Genomic DNA, 17,591 nt, shown 5'->3' on the forward strand with positions numbered 1-17,591 from the left:
GACCGCGGCGTGCGCCCGCTACCGGCCCGGCCCTGCCCTGCCCTCCCGACCTGGCGCGGCGCCTGGTCTCGCCACCCAGCCCGGCTGCCCGCGGCAGGTCCCGCTCGGGCCGATGCCCCACCGCTGGGGGCAGGCACCCGCGCGGCCCCGCCGAAGGACCCCCGCGCCGCCCGGCGACATGGCGGCCCGCGCCAGCGATGCCGCGCAGGTAACGGGGGCCGCGCGCGGGCGTCGCAGGGGCGGGCGGGGCGCGCGCCCGGTCCTGGGGCAGCGTCCCGTTCCGGCGGCGCGGGGCCGCCATCTGCGCCATGCGGGCCCGGCCCCGCCGCTCCCCGCCGGCCGGAGGGGCTGCCCCAGCGGCGCGGCACGCCACGGCACGGCGATCGGCAGCGGCCCTGCCGGCGTCGCCCCGGGCGCGGGCTGGAGGCACGGTGGCACTGCGGGTTGCGGTTACTGAGGCTGTTCTTGCGACCGTAGCAATTAGCTAGTAACCTTCGTAGTTACTAATTAGCAGAGGGCATAGAGGTGTTCCCAAACTTACTACGCGTCCCAGAACGTGCCAGCTGACAGTCTGGCCGCAATTACAGGACTTGTGGCCTTTTTTTTTTAATATATGGTAACCGGGGAGGCGTTCAGGTTTGGTTTAGGTTTGGGGTTGGGTTTTTTTTTTCTGTGTTTGATGGTTGGCGGCTTTCTGTAGTTTGGTGGCCGTTCACCACCATAAGCCCGAGGGTCAGCCAGCAGTGCTGCGCTCCATCACGTGAAGCAAACGTTGCCCTACAGCAGGGGTCCTCAAACTACGACCCCCCAGGGTCCTCAGTCCGGCCCCCGGTATTTACAGAACCCCCCTGCCCGCCGGGGGTTGGGGGGGGAACCAAGCAGCCGCAGATGGCTGCCTGCCACTTCGTCCGTGCGCCGGCCCCCTGCTTAAAAAGTTTGAGGACCCCTGGCCTACAGCATATGGGAGCATCTCCTGGGCAAGGTTTGCAATACCTGCCCAGTTTGTATGTGGAACTGGTCAAGAGGCCAGCCCAAGCCTCGAGAACAATGTGGACCCACAACAGGGAGATGAGAATCAGCGGCAGGTTAGATAACGTGGTCTGTCGGGAAGGAATGCGCTTAGTCAAAGAAAAGGGGGAGGTGGGTGGGAAGAGGAGCAGATGGAATTGGCTTAGTATGTAAAATGTTGTCACAGAGATGAAAGGGAGGAATGTTGTCTTTAGGTCCGTAACTGTTTGGTATGAGATAACAAGCTTCAGTTTCAGCAAGCAAGGTTTAGGTTAGGCGTTAGGCAAATATTTCTAACCAGGGACAGTTAAACAGGTTGCCTGAGGAGGTTGTGACTCACTGTCATTGAAGGGTTTAAAGATGATGTTAAAGTAGAAGCTTCCAAACCTTGTCAAACTTACCCCAGGCTACCATCTCCATCACTTCACCTTCCCTGTCTCCTGCCTCAGAACCACTGCCGCTGGCTTGCACCCCTGCCTGTTTCTCCCATGCTGCTGCCACTGCCTCCACACACCCGGTTCTGCAAGTCCGATGCCAACTGGAAGCATTTTCCTGTGGCATAACAACCCCCTATAGCAACTGCAACAAGGTGCAAGTGGTCTGTCTGTTCAGAGAGGCTGCATTAGGCAAAGCTTCTGCTTGCTGTGATTCTAAGGACCAGGAGACAATCTTGAGGGGCTCACAGAATCCTGCTTCCCCTTTGCTTGAGTCTTACGGTCTTACTTTAGACCATCAAGGATCACTCGGTCTTCAACTTCAGAGTCACTGTGGTTTCGGGGTGGGCGGAGAGAACAGTGACAACACCGCGTTGTTTCTTAACGTTTCAGCAAAAGTATCGGTACTAAGTAACTACCTGCCTACCAGTTTTGGTACGTGCTACTTATTTTTTTGCTTTTGTTCTCTTTATTCCATGGGTGTTAGCAGAATACCCTCCACCAATGTAGGTTCCTGCTACTAAACAAACATTTCTCTTGGGAAGTTTCTTTCACGGGCCTAAATGACTAAGCTGAGCAGTAGAGCAGCTGATAGCTTGTCATTTTAAAAAAACTATTAAAGCTTCTAATTGTTGTAATAAAAAAATCAAAACATAAAAAAGGCACACCATAAATTATCAGTTTCAGTTGGAGGTCTGTACTTGCTATAAAAACTGACAGTCTGAGGCTATTAAGTAGAGTAGGAACCGTCACCACATTGCTTTCCTCTCTCTTCCTTACCATTATTGCTTTTTTTCACCTAAAACCCCCTCTTTTTTGCATTATAGAATCCTTGTGTGGTACTAAAGGTGTTGTAGAAAATAAACCAAAACAGCAAAAATAATGTCACGATCCTTTAAAAAAGTTGATTTGATCCATTTCTATGCTAAAGAGATTTTAAACAGAAATCTGTCAGCTTATTAACAGTACTTTATGTATACAGGGTAGCGTATATCTGTTTTTCCACATAAAACTTATCACTACACAGCTGCTCAGAGAAACCTCATCATTATTTAATACTTGGCAGTATGACATATCAACAGTATGATTTCATGCAGTCTGTGCTTATTGGTGAGGAAAATACATGATTTCTAAGCAATTTATGAAAGGGAGATACCTATTTCAGGCACTGCTTATTTACTGTAATATCTGGAAACGTCCACATTGTAGTTCACTTTTACACTTTCTGAAAATTATCCCCAAAACTTTTACACATGTGTTCGTTCCACAAGTAGTCTGGGTCCACTTTGATGTCCATGATATTAGATCCCCATTGTTCTGTGGAGTTTTGCATTGGGAGGGTGGGTTCATTTGATTTTGTTTTTTAAATCACATTAGAGACAGTAATTTGAATAAAATAGGAGAAAGCTAATTTTCCTTGAGCAACGACAGTCTTGCAGAATTCAGTAATAATTTTTTGAAAATATTTTACTGTAGGAAATATTCTACATTTTCAATGAATACTTTCTGTTTAGAAAGTTACCAGCAAAAATGTTTTCAAAAGAATAATTTAATGGATTGAAAAAAGTTCATGGAAATTTGTCAAGTTTTCCTTCATACCTAACAACATGTAGAAACTTAGGCTAAGACGGTAACAGCATAGCAGCAAAGAAACTGAATTGTTCATGTTAGCTGTATCAGAAAACTAGTGGGCCAGATCCTGAATTAGAGAGGTAAAGAAAGATAACCAACAGCACCTGTAGTCCACTTCAAAATCAGATTTAAAAGTACTGCTAACTGAGATTTGACAAAGAGTAATCCTGTTGACTTGCCTACTGCTTTCACACATTCACTCCCAGGCTTATTACAGCAAGTACTCTTTTTTAGTTAATGGAAAGAATCATCATTTTTATTATCAGTGATTTTTAAACGTGAAATATAGTAGTATTTTTGTTTAGGTAATTTATGGTTATAACCAGTATCCACTGATCTTGGAAAAATACTGTTAAACTCTGAAGATTGATTTATAATCCTGGAATTCTTCAGAGAAATAGTAAAAATTCCTTGATTATATTTATTTTCATACATTTTTGGTGAAAGTAGCTTCTGAATTTGAACTTTTAAAAATTCTTTTTAATGGTTTAGAGTGTTGAAAAGCACTCATGTTCTCCCATGAGTATGAATTTTGCAGTAAATGTCTAGATTCATCAAACAGGAAAATATGAAACTGTGGTAGTGTTATAATTGAGGGTTTTTAGGGCTGTGTACATTCAATAAATAATAGCATTATAAACCTGGTAAATATAAGGTTATTCCATCAAAGGTAGAAAAGACATAATTTTTATTTGAAATGAAAAATGTTGGTGTAATATATAGGTTACAAATAGACAGTGATGTAATTCTGAGTAAGAGTCAAAAGAGGATACTGTGGGAACAAGTGAATAGATAAAAGTTATGTAAAACCATTAATTCTGTATAAATAAATCAGAACAACAAAACAGGGACCTGTGAGTTGCACATAGTATGTGCTTGGTTTGTATTTGTAAACGTATGACACATGGGTGAATATTTTCAGATTCATAGTACATTTCAGGGTCATTAGTATTTGAGGAATGCTTAATTACTCCAAGCATACTTGATATATATTACTAATTTCAGTGGCAAAAAGCTGGAAAGCAGTGGTTTCATTTTCAGCTTGTGAATGGGGAAGATTTCAGAGCTTTTTCACTGTAAATATAGAGGTTTGCGTATTTGGCCTGGGGTCTTTTGCCTTCGTATGCTCTTGTATGTGGTGGTCTGTTTGTTTCAGGCAGGTAAAGTGAACTGGTAAAGGTTCATGGTGCTTTAAAAATCTTAACTTCTTACGTAAGTTTCTGGGAGTACTGGTTACAGTCTTGTTTCTATCACTTGAATAAACATTTTTAATATATTAAGACACTGTAAATAATAGAAACAAAATCATAGCAGGCAACAATAGCTTCTGAACTGAATCCCAGTTCTTTAAAGCTAATTGCTTCAGAAACAAGTGCCGTTGAAGAATATGGTGCTGCACTATTGAATTCAAGTTCCAAGTACCTGATCAGACTTAACATGTATATGAAAAGAATTATGTGAGAGTTGGCTGCAGTAGAGGGCTACTGTATTTGGTGAGCTAAAGGTTTAGCCTTCCTAAAACTAATCCAGTTTTCTGTTGAAAACAATGCAAGGAGCACACATGTGGTGATTAATTGCTGATTTCTGTCACACACCCATGTAAGAAACAAAACCAGCGGTATTACTGTGGTAATGTAGGTGGAAATCTTACTCTATCCCGGAGAGATAAATACAATCACTGCACTGCTTCTGTACTGTTTAATTCCTTACTTGATGGGTTCAGTTGTGTCAGGATCTTTGTGAAAGCACAAATAATTTTTATTTTTAGGGGTAAATGTGGGAAGACTGGCTTTTTATGCTCTCAGATAAGCTAAAAGAAATACTCAAGATAACATACAGATGCATGAATTCAAGCACACAGTATGAAAAGTAGCATCTCACGGCTTTCTCTGTGTATACTGGTTATATTTCTCATGTAAATGATTCCAGCATCCCGAATTTTTAATTTTCCAATGCAGTACTCACTTATCAAAGACCTGTTAGACGTAGCTTTCTTAGTTTTATATGTTCAGTGCAGAGTAATGTTTAGGATTTCCAATAAATAGTTTTGGCTTGTACTCTAAAGCCATTCGGTTTTAGATTAACTATGAATGAATCTCTGACACTACAGGTAAGCTTTGGTTACTAGATAGATATAGATATATTTATTGATCTAGTAAACAATAGAATATGGAAAAATGTAAGAACTTCTTTTACTTCTGAAAGATTAAAACAATGCAGTTTGCCTTCTGGCTAAACTGCATGTGAGGTAACCTCATGTTGCAAAAATGTAGGAACTTGAAGTTCATCAAACAATTTGCCTGTTTTCTATGGCATTTTTCACTGCTATTTAAAATACGATACAACAGAACTAATAAAATCTATTCTACTGAAATTTTTTAAATCAAGCAAAATAAACCTTCAGAAAACTGATTCAATGGGAAAAATACTAGTTGAGCTTTTAAAAATGGATAATGTTAGATACATTTATTTTTATTTTTTTGTGTCATTAGTCTATGACTTAATCTTGCTGGTGTAATACCTATGGTCCACTGCACTCGAATAAATTTGAGATGAGACCTTTCCTGTGAAGATTAATCAGACGCATTTTATTTGGGAGCTCTATTTGTTCATTTCAAGGTCTGAATGGCCCCTGCAAACTGTAAGGGGCATTGTGCAAACACGCAGTCATTTTGTAACAAGTTCATAAGTATAAATTAGACTGTCATACTGCAGTATGATTATACTACCCCTTTAAACTCAGTTTCAGAATTTAAATTCTTAGTTTTGTGATGCTTCTGATGTTTTTTAATTTATCACTTTATTTTTAGGACAAGTTACATCCAAGAAATCTTATCCCTGAGCTTTGTAGACTCTTTTATGGTTTAGGCTGGGTAACAGGAACTGGTGGAGGAATCAGCTTGAAACATGGGTAAGTAAAGATGGAAGAAGAGAGAGACGGTGGCTGTGTTTAGTAGTCGGTGGGACTGTGTTTAGTAGTCGGTGGGAGTGTTTCAGTTACATGAAAAATGTTTGAAAGTCAAGAGCAAGCAAGAAGATAGAGGGTGAAATGAACAATATGCCAAATTTAACCATATAGAAGGGAGGTGGCTAGTCTGAAGTAGTCATTTTAGTCTCTTCAATGGAAAGAGCCAACTTCAGAGTGTGACGACTTTTTTCTGTCTTTTTCCTATCTTTGTTTAAGGTAGATTAATTGTCTTTAAGGAACAATGCATTCTCCCTTTTTCATTTCATTGGCTATGGAATTCAGAGTGGATTACATCAGGCACATGGCTTTCAGCTGCCTGTGGTTGAACGATGTGAATCCCCCTCTAGTCATTTTGCAGGCAAGACATTTCCTTTAAGAAGAAAATTACTGTTCTACTGGGGTAACTTCTAAGGAGATATTCTTAACAGATACAATTAAAGCAGGACAGGGAACAGCAAAACAACTTTTTGTGCATATCCACTACTAAGGAGCACCTCTTTGCTTTGCTCGGCTCCCCCTGTTCATACTTTCCATTATTTTAACGGAGACAGAGCTCCTCTCAGTGGCCACTGAAAAAAGAGAAGTCCTCATTCTGCAAAAGACCTTGCACAGCGCCTGCAATTCTGTCCCCAGTCACAGGTGCTGTGACCCTTGAAAGTGTCTGTTCTCATTTTTCTGACATACACTTGTATGCAGACGCAAACAGCCATTGCTATTCAAATACATGCCATATATATATGAAGCCTCTAAATGCTAGTACTTGTGCTATTCTAATGGGGCTTTGTGCAGGTCATTTCACTTCCTTTCTTGATTTTGCAAGCAAAGCAGTCGCAATAATAATGAGAGGAATGATAAGAGGGTTGATTCTTGTTTCTAAAGTTCTTTGTCTATGGAAAGATCTTTCTTGCGCTAATTTCTCATCAGTAGCTAAATGTAACCTATTTTCTCCATCATTTCAGTGCATTTCATTTTGGTTGTGCAAGACAATGGCATCAACAGAGAATACACTGACACAGTAGTACAATTTTCCTCAGCAGTTCTATAACTTGGTTGGTCAGACTACACTGAAATACGTATTTGAGTTGATACCAATATTGTATGTGGTCTAGGAATAGTAATCTATGTGGCTGTACTGTTTTATATGTACAGTAACAGTATCTGTTTCAAAATCAATAGCTATCAGGCAGACATCAGACTAGCTTAGAATTGTTATATAGGAAATAGTGAAAGAAAATTAAAATTTGACTGAAATTCTAACAGCTGGTCTTACCAGGTAATCCTACTCAGCAGTACTCACTGTGCAGTTCCTATCTGCTACTCAACAAAAATGCCAATTTGGACATGGGATAGTATATTAAAAATGTATCTAGAATTCTTTGTCAGATGTGCTGTATTTCAAAGACTGTATTTCATAATCAGATTTTCCTTTTGTGATTAATTTCTAAAAAATAAAAAAAAAATGTTTTAAGAAAAAATGCATGTCTTTCATTAGTAACCCAATTATCACTTGGTTTTTCAATATGTTGCACTCTCAATCAACTTGCTTACGTGAAGGAAGTAAGACTAAATTAATGCAGTATTGGCAGTGTTAATTCATGAATGTTAAAACCTACAAATATGATAAAGCCAGGTTTTGTTGTGCTTCACAGCCATTTTACTACTATGAAGAATACATCACCTTAAAAGTTGTGGTTTTGGAAGAGTTAGAATCTTAGAATCATATAGGTTGGAAAAGCTCTTAAGGTCATCAAGTCCAACCATGAACCTAACGCTGCCAAGTTCACCACTAAACCATGTCCCTGAGAGCCATGCCTAAACGTCTTGTAAATACCGCCAGGGCTGGTGACCCAACCACTCCCTAGGAAGCCTGCTTCAATGCTTGATAAACCTTTCAGTGAAGAAATTTTTCCTAATACCGAATCTAAACCTCCCCAGTGCAAACTGAGGCTGTTCCATCCTATCACTTGCCACTTCGAAGAGGAGGCCAACACGCATCTCACTACAAACTCCATTCAGGTAGTTGTAGAGAGCAGTAAGGTTTTCCTTCAGCCTCCTTTTCTCCAAACCAAATAACCCCAGTTCCCTCAGCTGTTTTTCATAAAACTTATTCTCTAGACTCTTCACCAGTTTCGTTGCTCTTCTAAGTGCTCTTGTCCAGAAATATATCTGTAACTTGACTAATTATTCACTAGATGTCTCTGTGCTCCTGAATTTAGTATGTTACTGTTGCAACTGAATAGTGGTTACAATTGAGAAAGATAATCTGATAAATTTTTTTTGCTATTATTGAAAATATTTTAGATGTCATCTTAAAATCATTGTAATTTAAATCAGTTTTTTATAGTGTTAGTTCATGTAGACCTTGCAAGAAGCAATGCACTTCTACTTGAATTGCAGGCATTTAATTGCATTGCATTACTGTTATCTTTTCATCAACACAAAGAAATACATAAATGCATTAAAAACTTAAACTACACAGTTATAACAAACCCCCAGAAGTATTTACATTGTAGAATACTATGGATAATTAATACTGTTTATCAGTAGTCTGGGAATTTTTAAGTAATAGTTTTGTCACCTGCTTTGTCATAGATCGATGTCCACTTGCAATTTCTCTTGTTCCACTTTTATTCTGAATTCTGGGGATTTGAGTTGGAATTATTGCAGGGGGAGGCTGTGTGTTTGTAGGAAAATAAGGCTGCACTTCGTACACATGTTTCATATCTCTTTGTCAAGTTGAAAGCGCGGTTTTGTACCACTGCAAGTTACAGATTTCGTATGCCCTTCTATGATTCAGTTCTATTTTGAAAACCACCTACATGTAAATCTATGGAAGGAGCAAGAAAGTCACTAAATTATGAAGGGCTAGATTTGCCATTTCCTTTTCAGTGGATCAAGAGCTCTAAACCTGTTTATCCATTTTCCCTGTCTGTAACTTTTCTTAGGAATGAAATCTACATCGCTCCTTCAGGAGTGCAAAAGGAAAGAATACAGGTATGCTGAACTGTATTTTATGTCAAAGCTCATCTTTAGAAGGATGAAAGTACCTTTGTTTAGAGTTTCATTTTTCCGTATGTAAAGTTAGAAACTTATTATACTATTGACTTCCTTATCGAAACAACTGAAGATTCTGCCCAGTACTCCACTAGCATAGCAAGCCAACGTGTTTCAGTGACCAGTGTAGATTACTCGTGATGATCTCTTTGCTTTAAATTAACACAGACAGCTGTGAGATTCAAACGTTACTAAAGTCCAGCTTTGTCAAGCTTGAATGGCTTTATAACTGTCTGGCTACAGTTTCAAGTTACTGTGGCACATAGGTAATTAACATTAACACCTCGTCTCTATTTTCATTTTAGTGATTACAAGTCTTTCTCTTGATATTCTCAGTAAATAGATGGGCTTTCCCCATGAAAAGGTGACTGTGCCTGTCTGTCTCCTTTCCAAAAAAAACCCAAAATATAAGTGGAGGGGAGAATGGTAAATGGTAACTATTTTATGACACCAGGAACTTCCCCAGAGTAGAGTAATATGTGGAAAGGCTTTGTTGTTTTATATATATGAGGGTAAATACAATGAGAAGTGAACAGAATCTCTTCACTGATAGAAACTTGGGGTTTCACAGCAGTGCTTGCTGAGGATGTTAGCAAGTAAAGCAGGCAAAGGCATAACATGGCAAGACTGTGATGGTCTGTTCTTTGCTAGCAGTAGTAGTGGATTGAGCACAGTGAGTAAGGAAATCTCTTGCAACTGTATTTCCTGCTGATTTTTAAAATAACATTTGAAGAAGAACGTTTTATTGCTGCTCTGAACAATTCTTTGTACTGTTATGAGTAGCTGATTGATGCAAAGGTACCAATCATGTAAAGCTACTAAAAGCAAGGTTTAAAAAAATAGTTCTACAAGTTGAATATATTATGTGTAGGTTTAATTTATGTCCATTATTGATTCTTTAAAGGGGGGGAAGGAAAAGTACATCTACATTTCTTTTGAATCAGTTACTATTTTTCCTTTTGATCTGTTGTCTGTTGTTTAGATACAGGCTGCCTCCTCTCCAAGAAAAACTTAGTTTTACAAATATCTGCTTGGCAGCAGTCTGAATGAAAAAAGTACCTGATATTAATTCACATTACACAATGTCAGTAAATAGTATTAGAAGCTAGAATAAATGTGGTGCGTTACAGCACTTCCACGAAGTTAAAATTATGGTGTATGTATTTGCCTCCCTAGAAGGAAAACAAAACTGTTCAGGTCATCACAGGTCAAAATAATTCCTTCTTTGTTACAGCCAGAAGATATGTTTGTTTGTGACATGAACGAACGGGACATCAGTGGTCCTCCACCACACAAGAAACTGAAGAAAAGCCAGTGCACGCCTCTTTTTATGAATGCCTACACTATGAGAGGTGTGTAGCAAATGGGTTTAGTTCTGTGATGACTAGAACACTGAATACATACATCCACAGAATTAATAATCAATACCATATTCGTTAGACATGGAAGTTACAGTGAAATAAACATGAAACTATATAAAATAAATTATTTGTAAAAGAGTATGAACAGTTGAAGGTAATTCATGGTAACATCCTGTGTGTGTGTCATTTACATTTTAATCTTCTCAGGTAGTTATACCTGTGGCCATCCTTTTGGCAGTAATTTTTAGTGCTGTGTATTAGTAGGTTGTGGGAGGAGGTGGGGGGTTTACAGCAGGTTGGTCCCAGTAATTTTGCCTATTCAGCAACTGGTTTAGATCCCTTTGCAACCATTGGCTGTGATTAAAGGTTCTAAATTACAGGTAGGTGAAAAAAGTATGAATTTTTTCTTTTGCAGGTGGACAGTAAAGAGAGCTCTTGCTGTTGTGTAAGATTTACATCTGTTACTTTAGAAATGATTTAGGGAGTTTATTCTGATCTTCCTGCACAAGAAGCATACATGTGTACCCGAGGAAAACTCATTTCATATCTTTGGCAACTCTGCAACTTTAAAAGTAAATTATAATTATTATCTACCTATCTTTCCATGATAACACAAAAAGATAACAAATATTTTTTTCAGAGAATCAGTGGATAATCGAAGAAGAGTATTAGCTTAAAAAGAAAGTAAAAGTCTTTAAACTTTCATCTCACAAATAAATTTTTGAATTAATGAGAGTGTTTCAGTCATTGCAGTATGTAAAGAAGTGTACCAGTAGTGTTTCTCCTTCAATTTTTGCAAGTAGTTTATCTCCTGGAATTTGTCACTAACTGTGGGTTAACGCTGGTGTCCTAAGACAATCTATAATTATCCTTTAAGGATGAGGAATTATGTCATACCTTTATTTAGGTTGCTGGTTTTTTTCCTGTAATAAAGTAGATGACCATTTGCTAAGATGTCTAGCCAAAGGAAATTAATCAAGTAGGTGAATAAGATTCTCTTAATAAACACATTTTAAAATTCTGAAAAAAAAAATAATTCTCCTTTTTCTGTTCTTAGGGGCAGGTGCAGTGATCCATACTCATTCCAAGGCTGCTGTTATGGCTACCCTTCTTTACCCAGGGAGTGAGTTCAGTATTACCCATCAGGAGATGATAAAAGGAATCCAGAAGTGTACTTCAGGAGGCTATTACCGGTACTTCTCTATGTTTAAGAAAAGAGGCACGCTATCTGATCATTTGTTTTCGGCAATATAAATAGATGGCAAGTCATTTGAGTTATGTACATCAAAGTGTGTAATATAAAGTATTAGGAAAAAGAAGTAAAAAGACTTCTACATTAAATCAGTCATTGGCTTTCCATTAAAAGCCTGCAAGCCTATGGAAGAGGTCTGAGATAAAGTCTTGCAGTGTCAGGGCTACTGTGGTCTGTTGAGCTACAGAATCAAGCCAAATAGAGAGTTATATCCTGACAAATATCTCAAGAACAGATAATGTTAACACATCTATAGAATGTTAAACTGAAACTGAAACCAGCCAACATTAGGTTGGATTGAAAATGTGCAAACTACATTTGGGTGGACTTCACATACCACTACATGTGCTAGTTTAGGGCATGTTAAAAGAGTACAGGATTTCAGATTTTACTTGACAGACTTTGAAAGAAAACTCAGAATAAACAGCTCATTAAAGATAATGTTATTACTTTTCAAGGATGAGCTCTGAGGTAAGTGCTGAGTTATTCCAAATTATGTGTGATGGCTTGTTTTGAGGACTCCACCCACAGTGTGTTGAATTGGGATCCGCAAAAAGCATTTATATAATATGTGACAATTAGATGAAAAATTGAAATGCTAAATTCTTTCCACTTTTTTGATGTTAACTTCTGTAACTAATTATTGCCCTTTGCAAGGGAGCAAGCCATGTGTCTGGCATGTGATTTTACACCTGGCCATATTTTATGCAGTTTTGGCTGACTTGCCAGCTTTACTCTCTGGCCAGCATGAGCATTTGTATTTTTAATGTGGCAAGATGCCCCTTATATTGAAATGTGTAACAACGCTGACTTTAAAAAAGTCCAAAACTATTTTCTTGTTGGATATACGTTTTGAATTCTCAAACATTCCCAAATGTTAGTCAGGAGACATTATATTTATTGGGTTCCATATCTCTGAATTGTCCCATTTCATCCTGTTAATTTACCAGAAAAACTAAAGAAGTCAAAGCTCCAGATTACATGGCTCCTAAGTACATACTCATCCATACTAGACTGATTCCACTGTCTTGCCTCACACAAGGCTCCCCATTGATAAGAAGGAATTTGATAGTACGGAATGGGAACTTTCAAAAAAGGGATCAATGATATATTGTTTCTAATTTCAGAAACCTTTTCTGGAAGCTATCCAGGAAAGTGCTACAGACAGAATAATCAGAAGTATTTGTTGACCTAAATGTCATACCAGTGATGCCAGAATACTTTTACATTTGACTTCAGTAGAGAGAACTAGATCTGTAGTAAATAGCTTTGAAAGTCTCAGATTGTCCTGAGATTTTATATGACGGTTTGGCTAAATGTAGGCAGCTTATATTTCAATAAAACTAAAGAAATATCAAGTAATAACTCATTCATAATCTTCTTTGAGTATTATAGGTATTAGTTCTTGATAAAAAGCTTATGGTTATGATTAGAAATCAGTTATGATATTTATACCTGCTTCCAAACTCTCATCCAAGTAGAAAGCAGAACCTAGGAAACCAATGCCTTAGCTCATTTGGCCTCACTAATAGCCCACTCTAAATCTAATTTTAATGATCAGAATGTGTAAGATTCAAAGTAAACCTACAAAAAACACTTAAGTTTCTTCATCACTATTTTCATACTACTTCCTTGGGAAAGCATCAGCATTGAAAACTGTAAGGGATGAGACTTTAATTTTCTGATTTGAAATACAAGATGTATTATTTTTACTATTGCTTTCTCTCTGTGTTTTATAAAAGTACAACTAGGATCCACTCATGAAATATCTGTGATCTCAATGATAAATCTGAACCTGAACTGGGGACTTATTAAAATTAAACAAGTTTCTGCCAGTGTTAATTAACTTTCAAACAATGCCAAATATCCCAGTCCTCCTTCAGAAGAAACTCTTAGGCAAGTTCCACTGAGTAACATGCATCATCTTGTCTTTGGAACTGGGGTTCTCAGGCTCTCTTAAGATCACATATAGCCCACCAATGACTCCATCAGAGTATTTATTTTTCATGTGTTGACTCTACTTTCTATTTATATGCCTTAGCAGGACAATCTTATTTCCAGGGGCTTTTTGGACTACCTAAATTATTTTTTTCTGCTCTGCAGCAAACAGCTTCATTTCCTTCTTCATGATGTGATTCTTTTAAATAATTTAGTCTGAGATAAAGCTTGTAAGTGATGCCAATACAGGATAAAGAGTCTGAGAAAGTTGTAAAGAGACCCAACTACAAAGTGATATGTGAACAAACAGCTACACCTAATACATTAAAGTATTACTTTCTTTTTGTGCCTCAAGTGTAGCTCAGGTATTGCCAGCATAGTGTACGTTTGGGAGTGAGAGATGTTCCTGAGAGTTCTTATGTTACAGCATGACTCACAAGAGAAGAGCATAAAATCACTAGTGTTGAGAATTTGTTAACACCTTCACATGGTCAAAGCAGAATCTCTTTCTTAGGGAAAAGCTTCATACATCCAAACACAGCATTTTTTTAAATACATGAACATTCATTTTTGTTTTAGATATGATGATACGCTAGTGGTTCCCATTATTGAGAATACACCAGAAGAGAAGGATCTCAAGGAAAGAATGGCACGTGCTCTGGAAAAATATCCAGACTCTTGTGCTGTATTGGTTAGACGTCATGGAGTTTACGTATGGGGAGAAACATGGGAAAAAGCCAAAACAATGTGAGTACAACGTAGGAATATGATATCTTTTGCCATTATACCTCAAAATCTTAATGACCTTAATGTCTTGTGTATTTCCAACCCATGGACAATAATTCAGAACATTAAGTTCTGGCCTCACTGAATGTATAGAGAGCTTTTGGGAATGCATTCATCCAAGATTCCACTGCTTGGTTTTGCTTTTGTATCAATGCTGGCTGATACAGTTGCCAATATTTTCCTTTCGTAGGGACAAGTCCCTCCTCATGAAACCTGCAGGCAATCTCTGCTTTTATATGACACCTGCCAATACCGTTTGTATAGTCTTCCCTAGACCCATTTTTGGAATTTACATCTTCATGTGCTGATGGGAATGCAGGAAATCAGGATCATACAACAAAAATGCTCGGCATTTTCCATGCTGCAAGAACAGAAATAAATTACAATAGAGCTGTCCAGTCAGATTGTCGCATTGGTGATGTAGAGCTCAAGGAAGAAAACTATTCTCATAAAACATGGCAAGACTTGAGCCTTACTTTACATTTCACTGTTTTTTCCTTTTGATTTTAGGTGTGAATGTTATGATTACTTGTTTGACATCGCAGTGCAGATGAAGCTGCATGGGCTGGATCCTTCAAAACATCCAGCAGGAGAAAACGGGATCTTGTAAATGAGAACATATATATTCAGGTGTGAGTTTATCTGTAAAGATGATCTGTTTGGAGGGAGAGGCTACAGATGACACCATCACTTCAGTCCGCTTTCCCACCTGGGGAAACTTCAGTATTGCACATCTCCCCCAGTCTGCTCCATTACCACTGCAGTTGCATCTACGCCTGAAATAATGCTGCTTTACCACACAATGGAACAAAAAGATATGTGTTCATAGTGAAGTATGTCCTGTGCATATTTTAGCACTATGTACAGCATGGGGTGCAGTTGCTTTTTAAAACAAAATTGTATCAAGTATTACCAGAAAAAGCCAATGGAAAAAAAAGACCCCAGCCTAGTAAGCTAATCTGTACAGAGGTGCCTGAACACCCAGTTTGTTCTTGCAAGATCAGGTTTGAATTCAATCTGTCTTAGTAGTATTACTTACATGGTGGGTTGGCTGGGGTTTTTCCTTCTGCAGAAATGGCTGATTGCAATTTGATTCATTGATCAGTGTCACCTGTTTACCTCATACAGCAATTTATTAAAATGTTTTGTTTTCTAATGTAGAAATGATCAACGTTTTGAAGGTTTTCATAACAAGTATTTTAAAGTAAAAGCACATAGATAATATGATCATGCAGTACTTTACATGAAGGATCCCTGAAACAATTGTCATGTAAGCAATACACAGCTCAGTATGGCAAAACACAGGGGTAGAGTAACGTTTCAGAGTCTGGGACACTTCTTCCTGAAAATCTAAGCAAGATACCAGTAGTAGTCAGATTACATAGGAGTTGCTAGGCCAAAGTGGTGGTCTAATTAAACAGGGTAGGCTAAATTAGGGCACAGTTAGCCCATGAAATAATCCTCTCCACCCACCACATTTGCATCAGAAGAGATGAGAAAAGGCTGCTCAGGCAGCATGAGCCCAGAACAGACAAGTACTTGGATCTTTAGCCTTTATGGCCACACTAGAGGAGGAAGCAGTGGGACAGGAGGCTTGCTGTCAAGGGAGTCTCTGCATGAACGGGTATTTGGAGTGCTGCCACTACATACAGTGATGAAGACACACTGGCTACCTCACCTACACAGAGCTACCTCATGGCCTATGAGAACCATTCTAAAATTGCTCCTCAGCCCCTGAAACTGAATAGGTTGGGCTAATGTAGTGGCATTAATATTCCTTTGCCTATTTCTTATGACTAAATACCTAGTTTTATAAAATTTTCACTTCTATCTTGTTTCTCTACAGATTTCTTACATGATGATGGGAGTTCCAATTCCACCTCATGCTGTTAAAACCAGAAGGGGGTGCTGTTATACTCAGCTGATGGACAGATGTTAGCAATCAGGTTTGACTGTTAAAAAGAAAATCCAAGAAGAAGAGGACAGTTAAACAAAAAAGCTGAGTAATCATTTCTATTTATGAATCCTGTCAAATGCTGCAGTAGGAGAAATGAAAATTCAGATGCAAAAAAAGATCTGTGAAAAAAGCTGTGGAGAACTAATGTGACATTTTGTTTGCGTGCTTTAAAAATGCAGATTTCAACAACCTGCATTATTTTGATCCTACTCTATTGCTACATCATTTACTTTGTTCTAGGTCTCCATTTCTGAAAGGTATAGTAGCCTTTATTCTTGGGGAAAAAATGTGAGGACGACCCCTTAACTAGAAGTTAGGTAGAAAGTTTAAAGCATTGCTTGAACTGTTAATTCATTCACGCCATGTTAATAGATGTTGGGTTTTTTCAGTTAAGCCTGTAGCATATGTGTTTTTAAATTCTCTTAATTGTTATTATAATGAGTAGGAAACATAATTTTATAGCATGCCTTTGGAAGTTGTTACTGAGAGACTGCTCTGCGTCTTGTCTGTTTTTTATCTCTTTAAATTCATTCACTTTCAATAAGATTTTGTTACAACTTTACAACAGCTTATGACCTGTGATTAGCCAGCCTATGATAGATTTAATCAAACTGCTCATTAAAATATAATATTGCATATTTATGTATCTTAGTGTCCTCTTTTGGAATCTCCTGGAATGGCCCCACAGCGGCATCAGTCTAAGCCTTGATTGACCAACTTCCTGATTGAGTATTGAGGCTCTAGTCCCAGGGGTGAATTGAGACTGGGTAAGCGCCAGTTGACCTTGTTTTCTGCTAGGGGCCATGCATTCCCACCACTTCCCCTTGCATCATCCCTGGCACTTTTATGAACTTCCCTGAAGTGAATTCCCCAGTGGTGTTCCCCAGGGCTCCCTGCTGGGGCCAGTCCTGTTTAATATCTTTTATCAACAATGGGGACGAGGGAGTTGTGTGCACCCTCGGTAAATTTGCAGATGACAGCGAGTTGGGAGGGAGTGTTGACCTGCTGGAGGGCAGGCAGGCTCTGCAGGGGCATCCGGGCAGGCTGGACCCGTGGGCCGAGGCCGGTTGTACCAGGTTCAACAAGGCTCAGTGCCGGGTCCCGCACGTGGGTCACAGCAGCCCCACACAGCGCTACGGGCTGGGGGCAGAGCGGCTGGAAAGAGCCTGGGGGAAAAGGGCCTGGGGGTGCTGGCTGACGG

The 17,591-nt window shown here is 39.0% G+C and overlaps 2 protein-coding genes across 2 annotated transcripts in view; one reads left to right on the top strand and one right to left on the bottom strand.

Annotated features, from left to right (window-relative positions):
* Nucleotides 1-109, bottom strand: part of PDHX (pyruvate dehydrogenase complex component X) — a 47,810-nt gene extending 47,701 nt beyond the window's left edge. The window contains exon 1 of the mRNA XM_037393984.1: nucleotides 51-109. The gene's annotated coding sequence lies outside the window, so the exon portion shown is untranslated. The remainder of the gene's footprint in view (nucleotides 1-50) is intronic.
* Nucleotides 82-17,028, top strand: LOC119150884 (APAF1 interacting protein). The gene is made up of 8 exons (XM_037393986.1): nucleotides 82-208; nucleotides 5,885-5,985; nucleotides 8,988-9,036; nucleotides 10,331-10,448; nucleotides 11,515-11,650; nucleotides 14,227-14,394; nucleotides 14,944-15,063; nucleotides 16,280-17,028. The coding sequence occupies exons 1-7, from the start codon at nucleotides 113-115 to the stop codon at nucleotides 15,041-15,043; spliced, it is 768 nt and encodes a 255-aa protein (XP_037249883.1). The 5' UTR covers nucleotides 82-112; the 3' UTR covers nucleotides 15,044-15,063; nucleotides 16,280-17,028.
* Nucleotides 17,029-17,591: the final 563 nt, after the last annotated feature.

Source organism: Falco rusticolus, chromosome 7 (genome assembly GCF_015220075.1).
Source record: "Falco rusticolus isolate bFalRus1 chromosome 7, bFalRus1.pri, whole genome shotgun sequence".
Taxonomy (NCBI): Eukaryota; Metazoa; Chordata; class Aves; order Falconiformes; family Falconidae; genus Falco; species Falco rusticolus.

Excerpts from the sequence above, each read along its gene's own strand:
- LOC119150884 (XM_037393986.1), top strand. The coding sequence starts at position 113 with ATGCCCCACCGCTGGGGGCAGGCACCCGCGCGGCCCCGCCGAAGGACC. Across the intron at positions 5,986-8,987 it reads GGAATCAGCTTGAAACATGG|GAATGAAATCTACATCGCTC; the intron begins GTAAGTAAAGAT and ends AACTTTTCTTAG. Across the intron at positions 9,037-10,330 it reads TGCAAAAGGAAAGAATACAG|CCAGAAGATATGTTTGTTTG; the intron begins GTATGCTGAACT and ends TCTTTGTTACAG.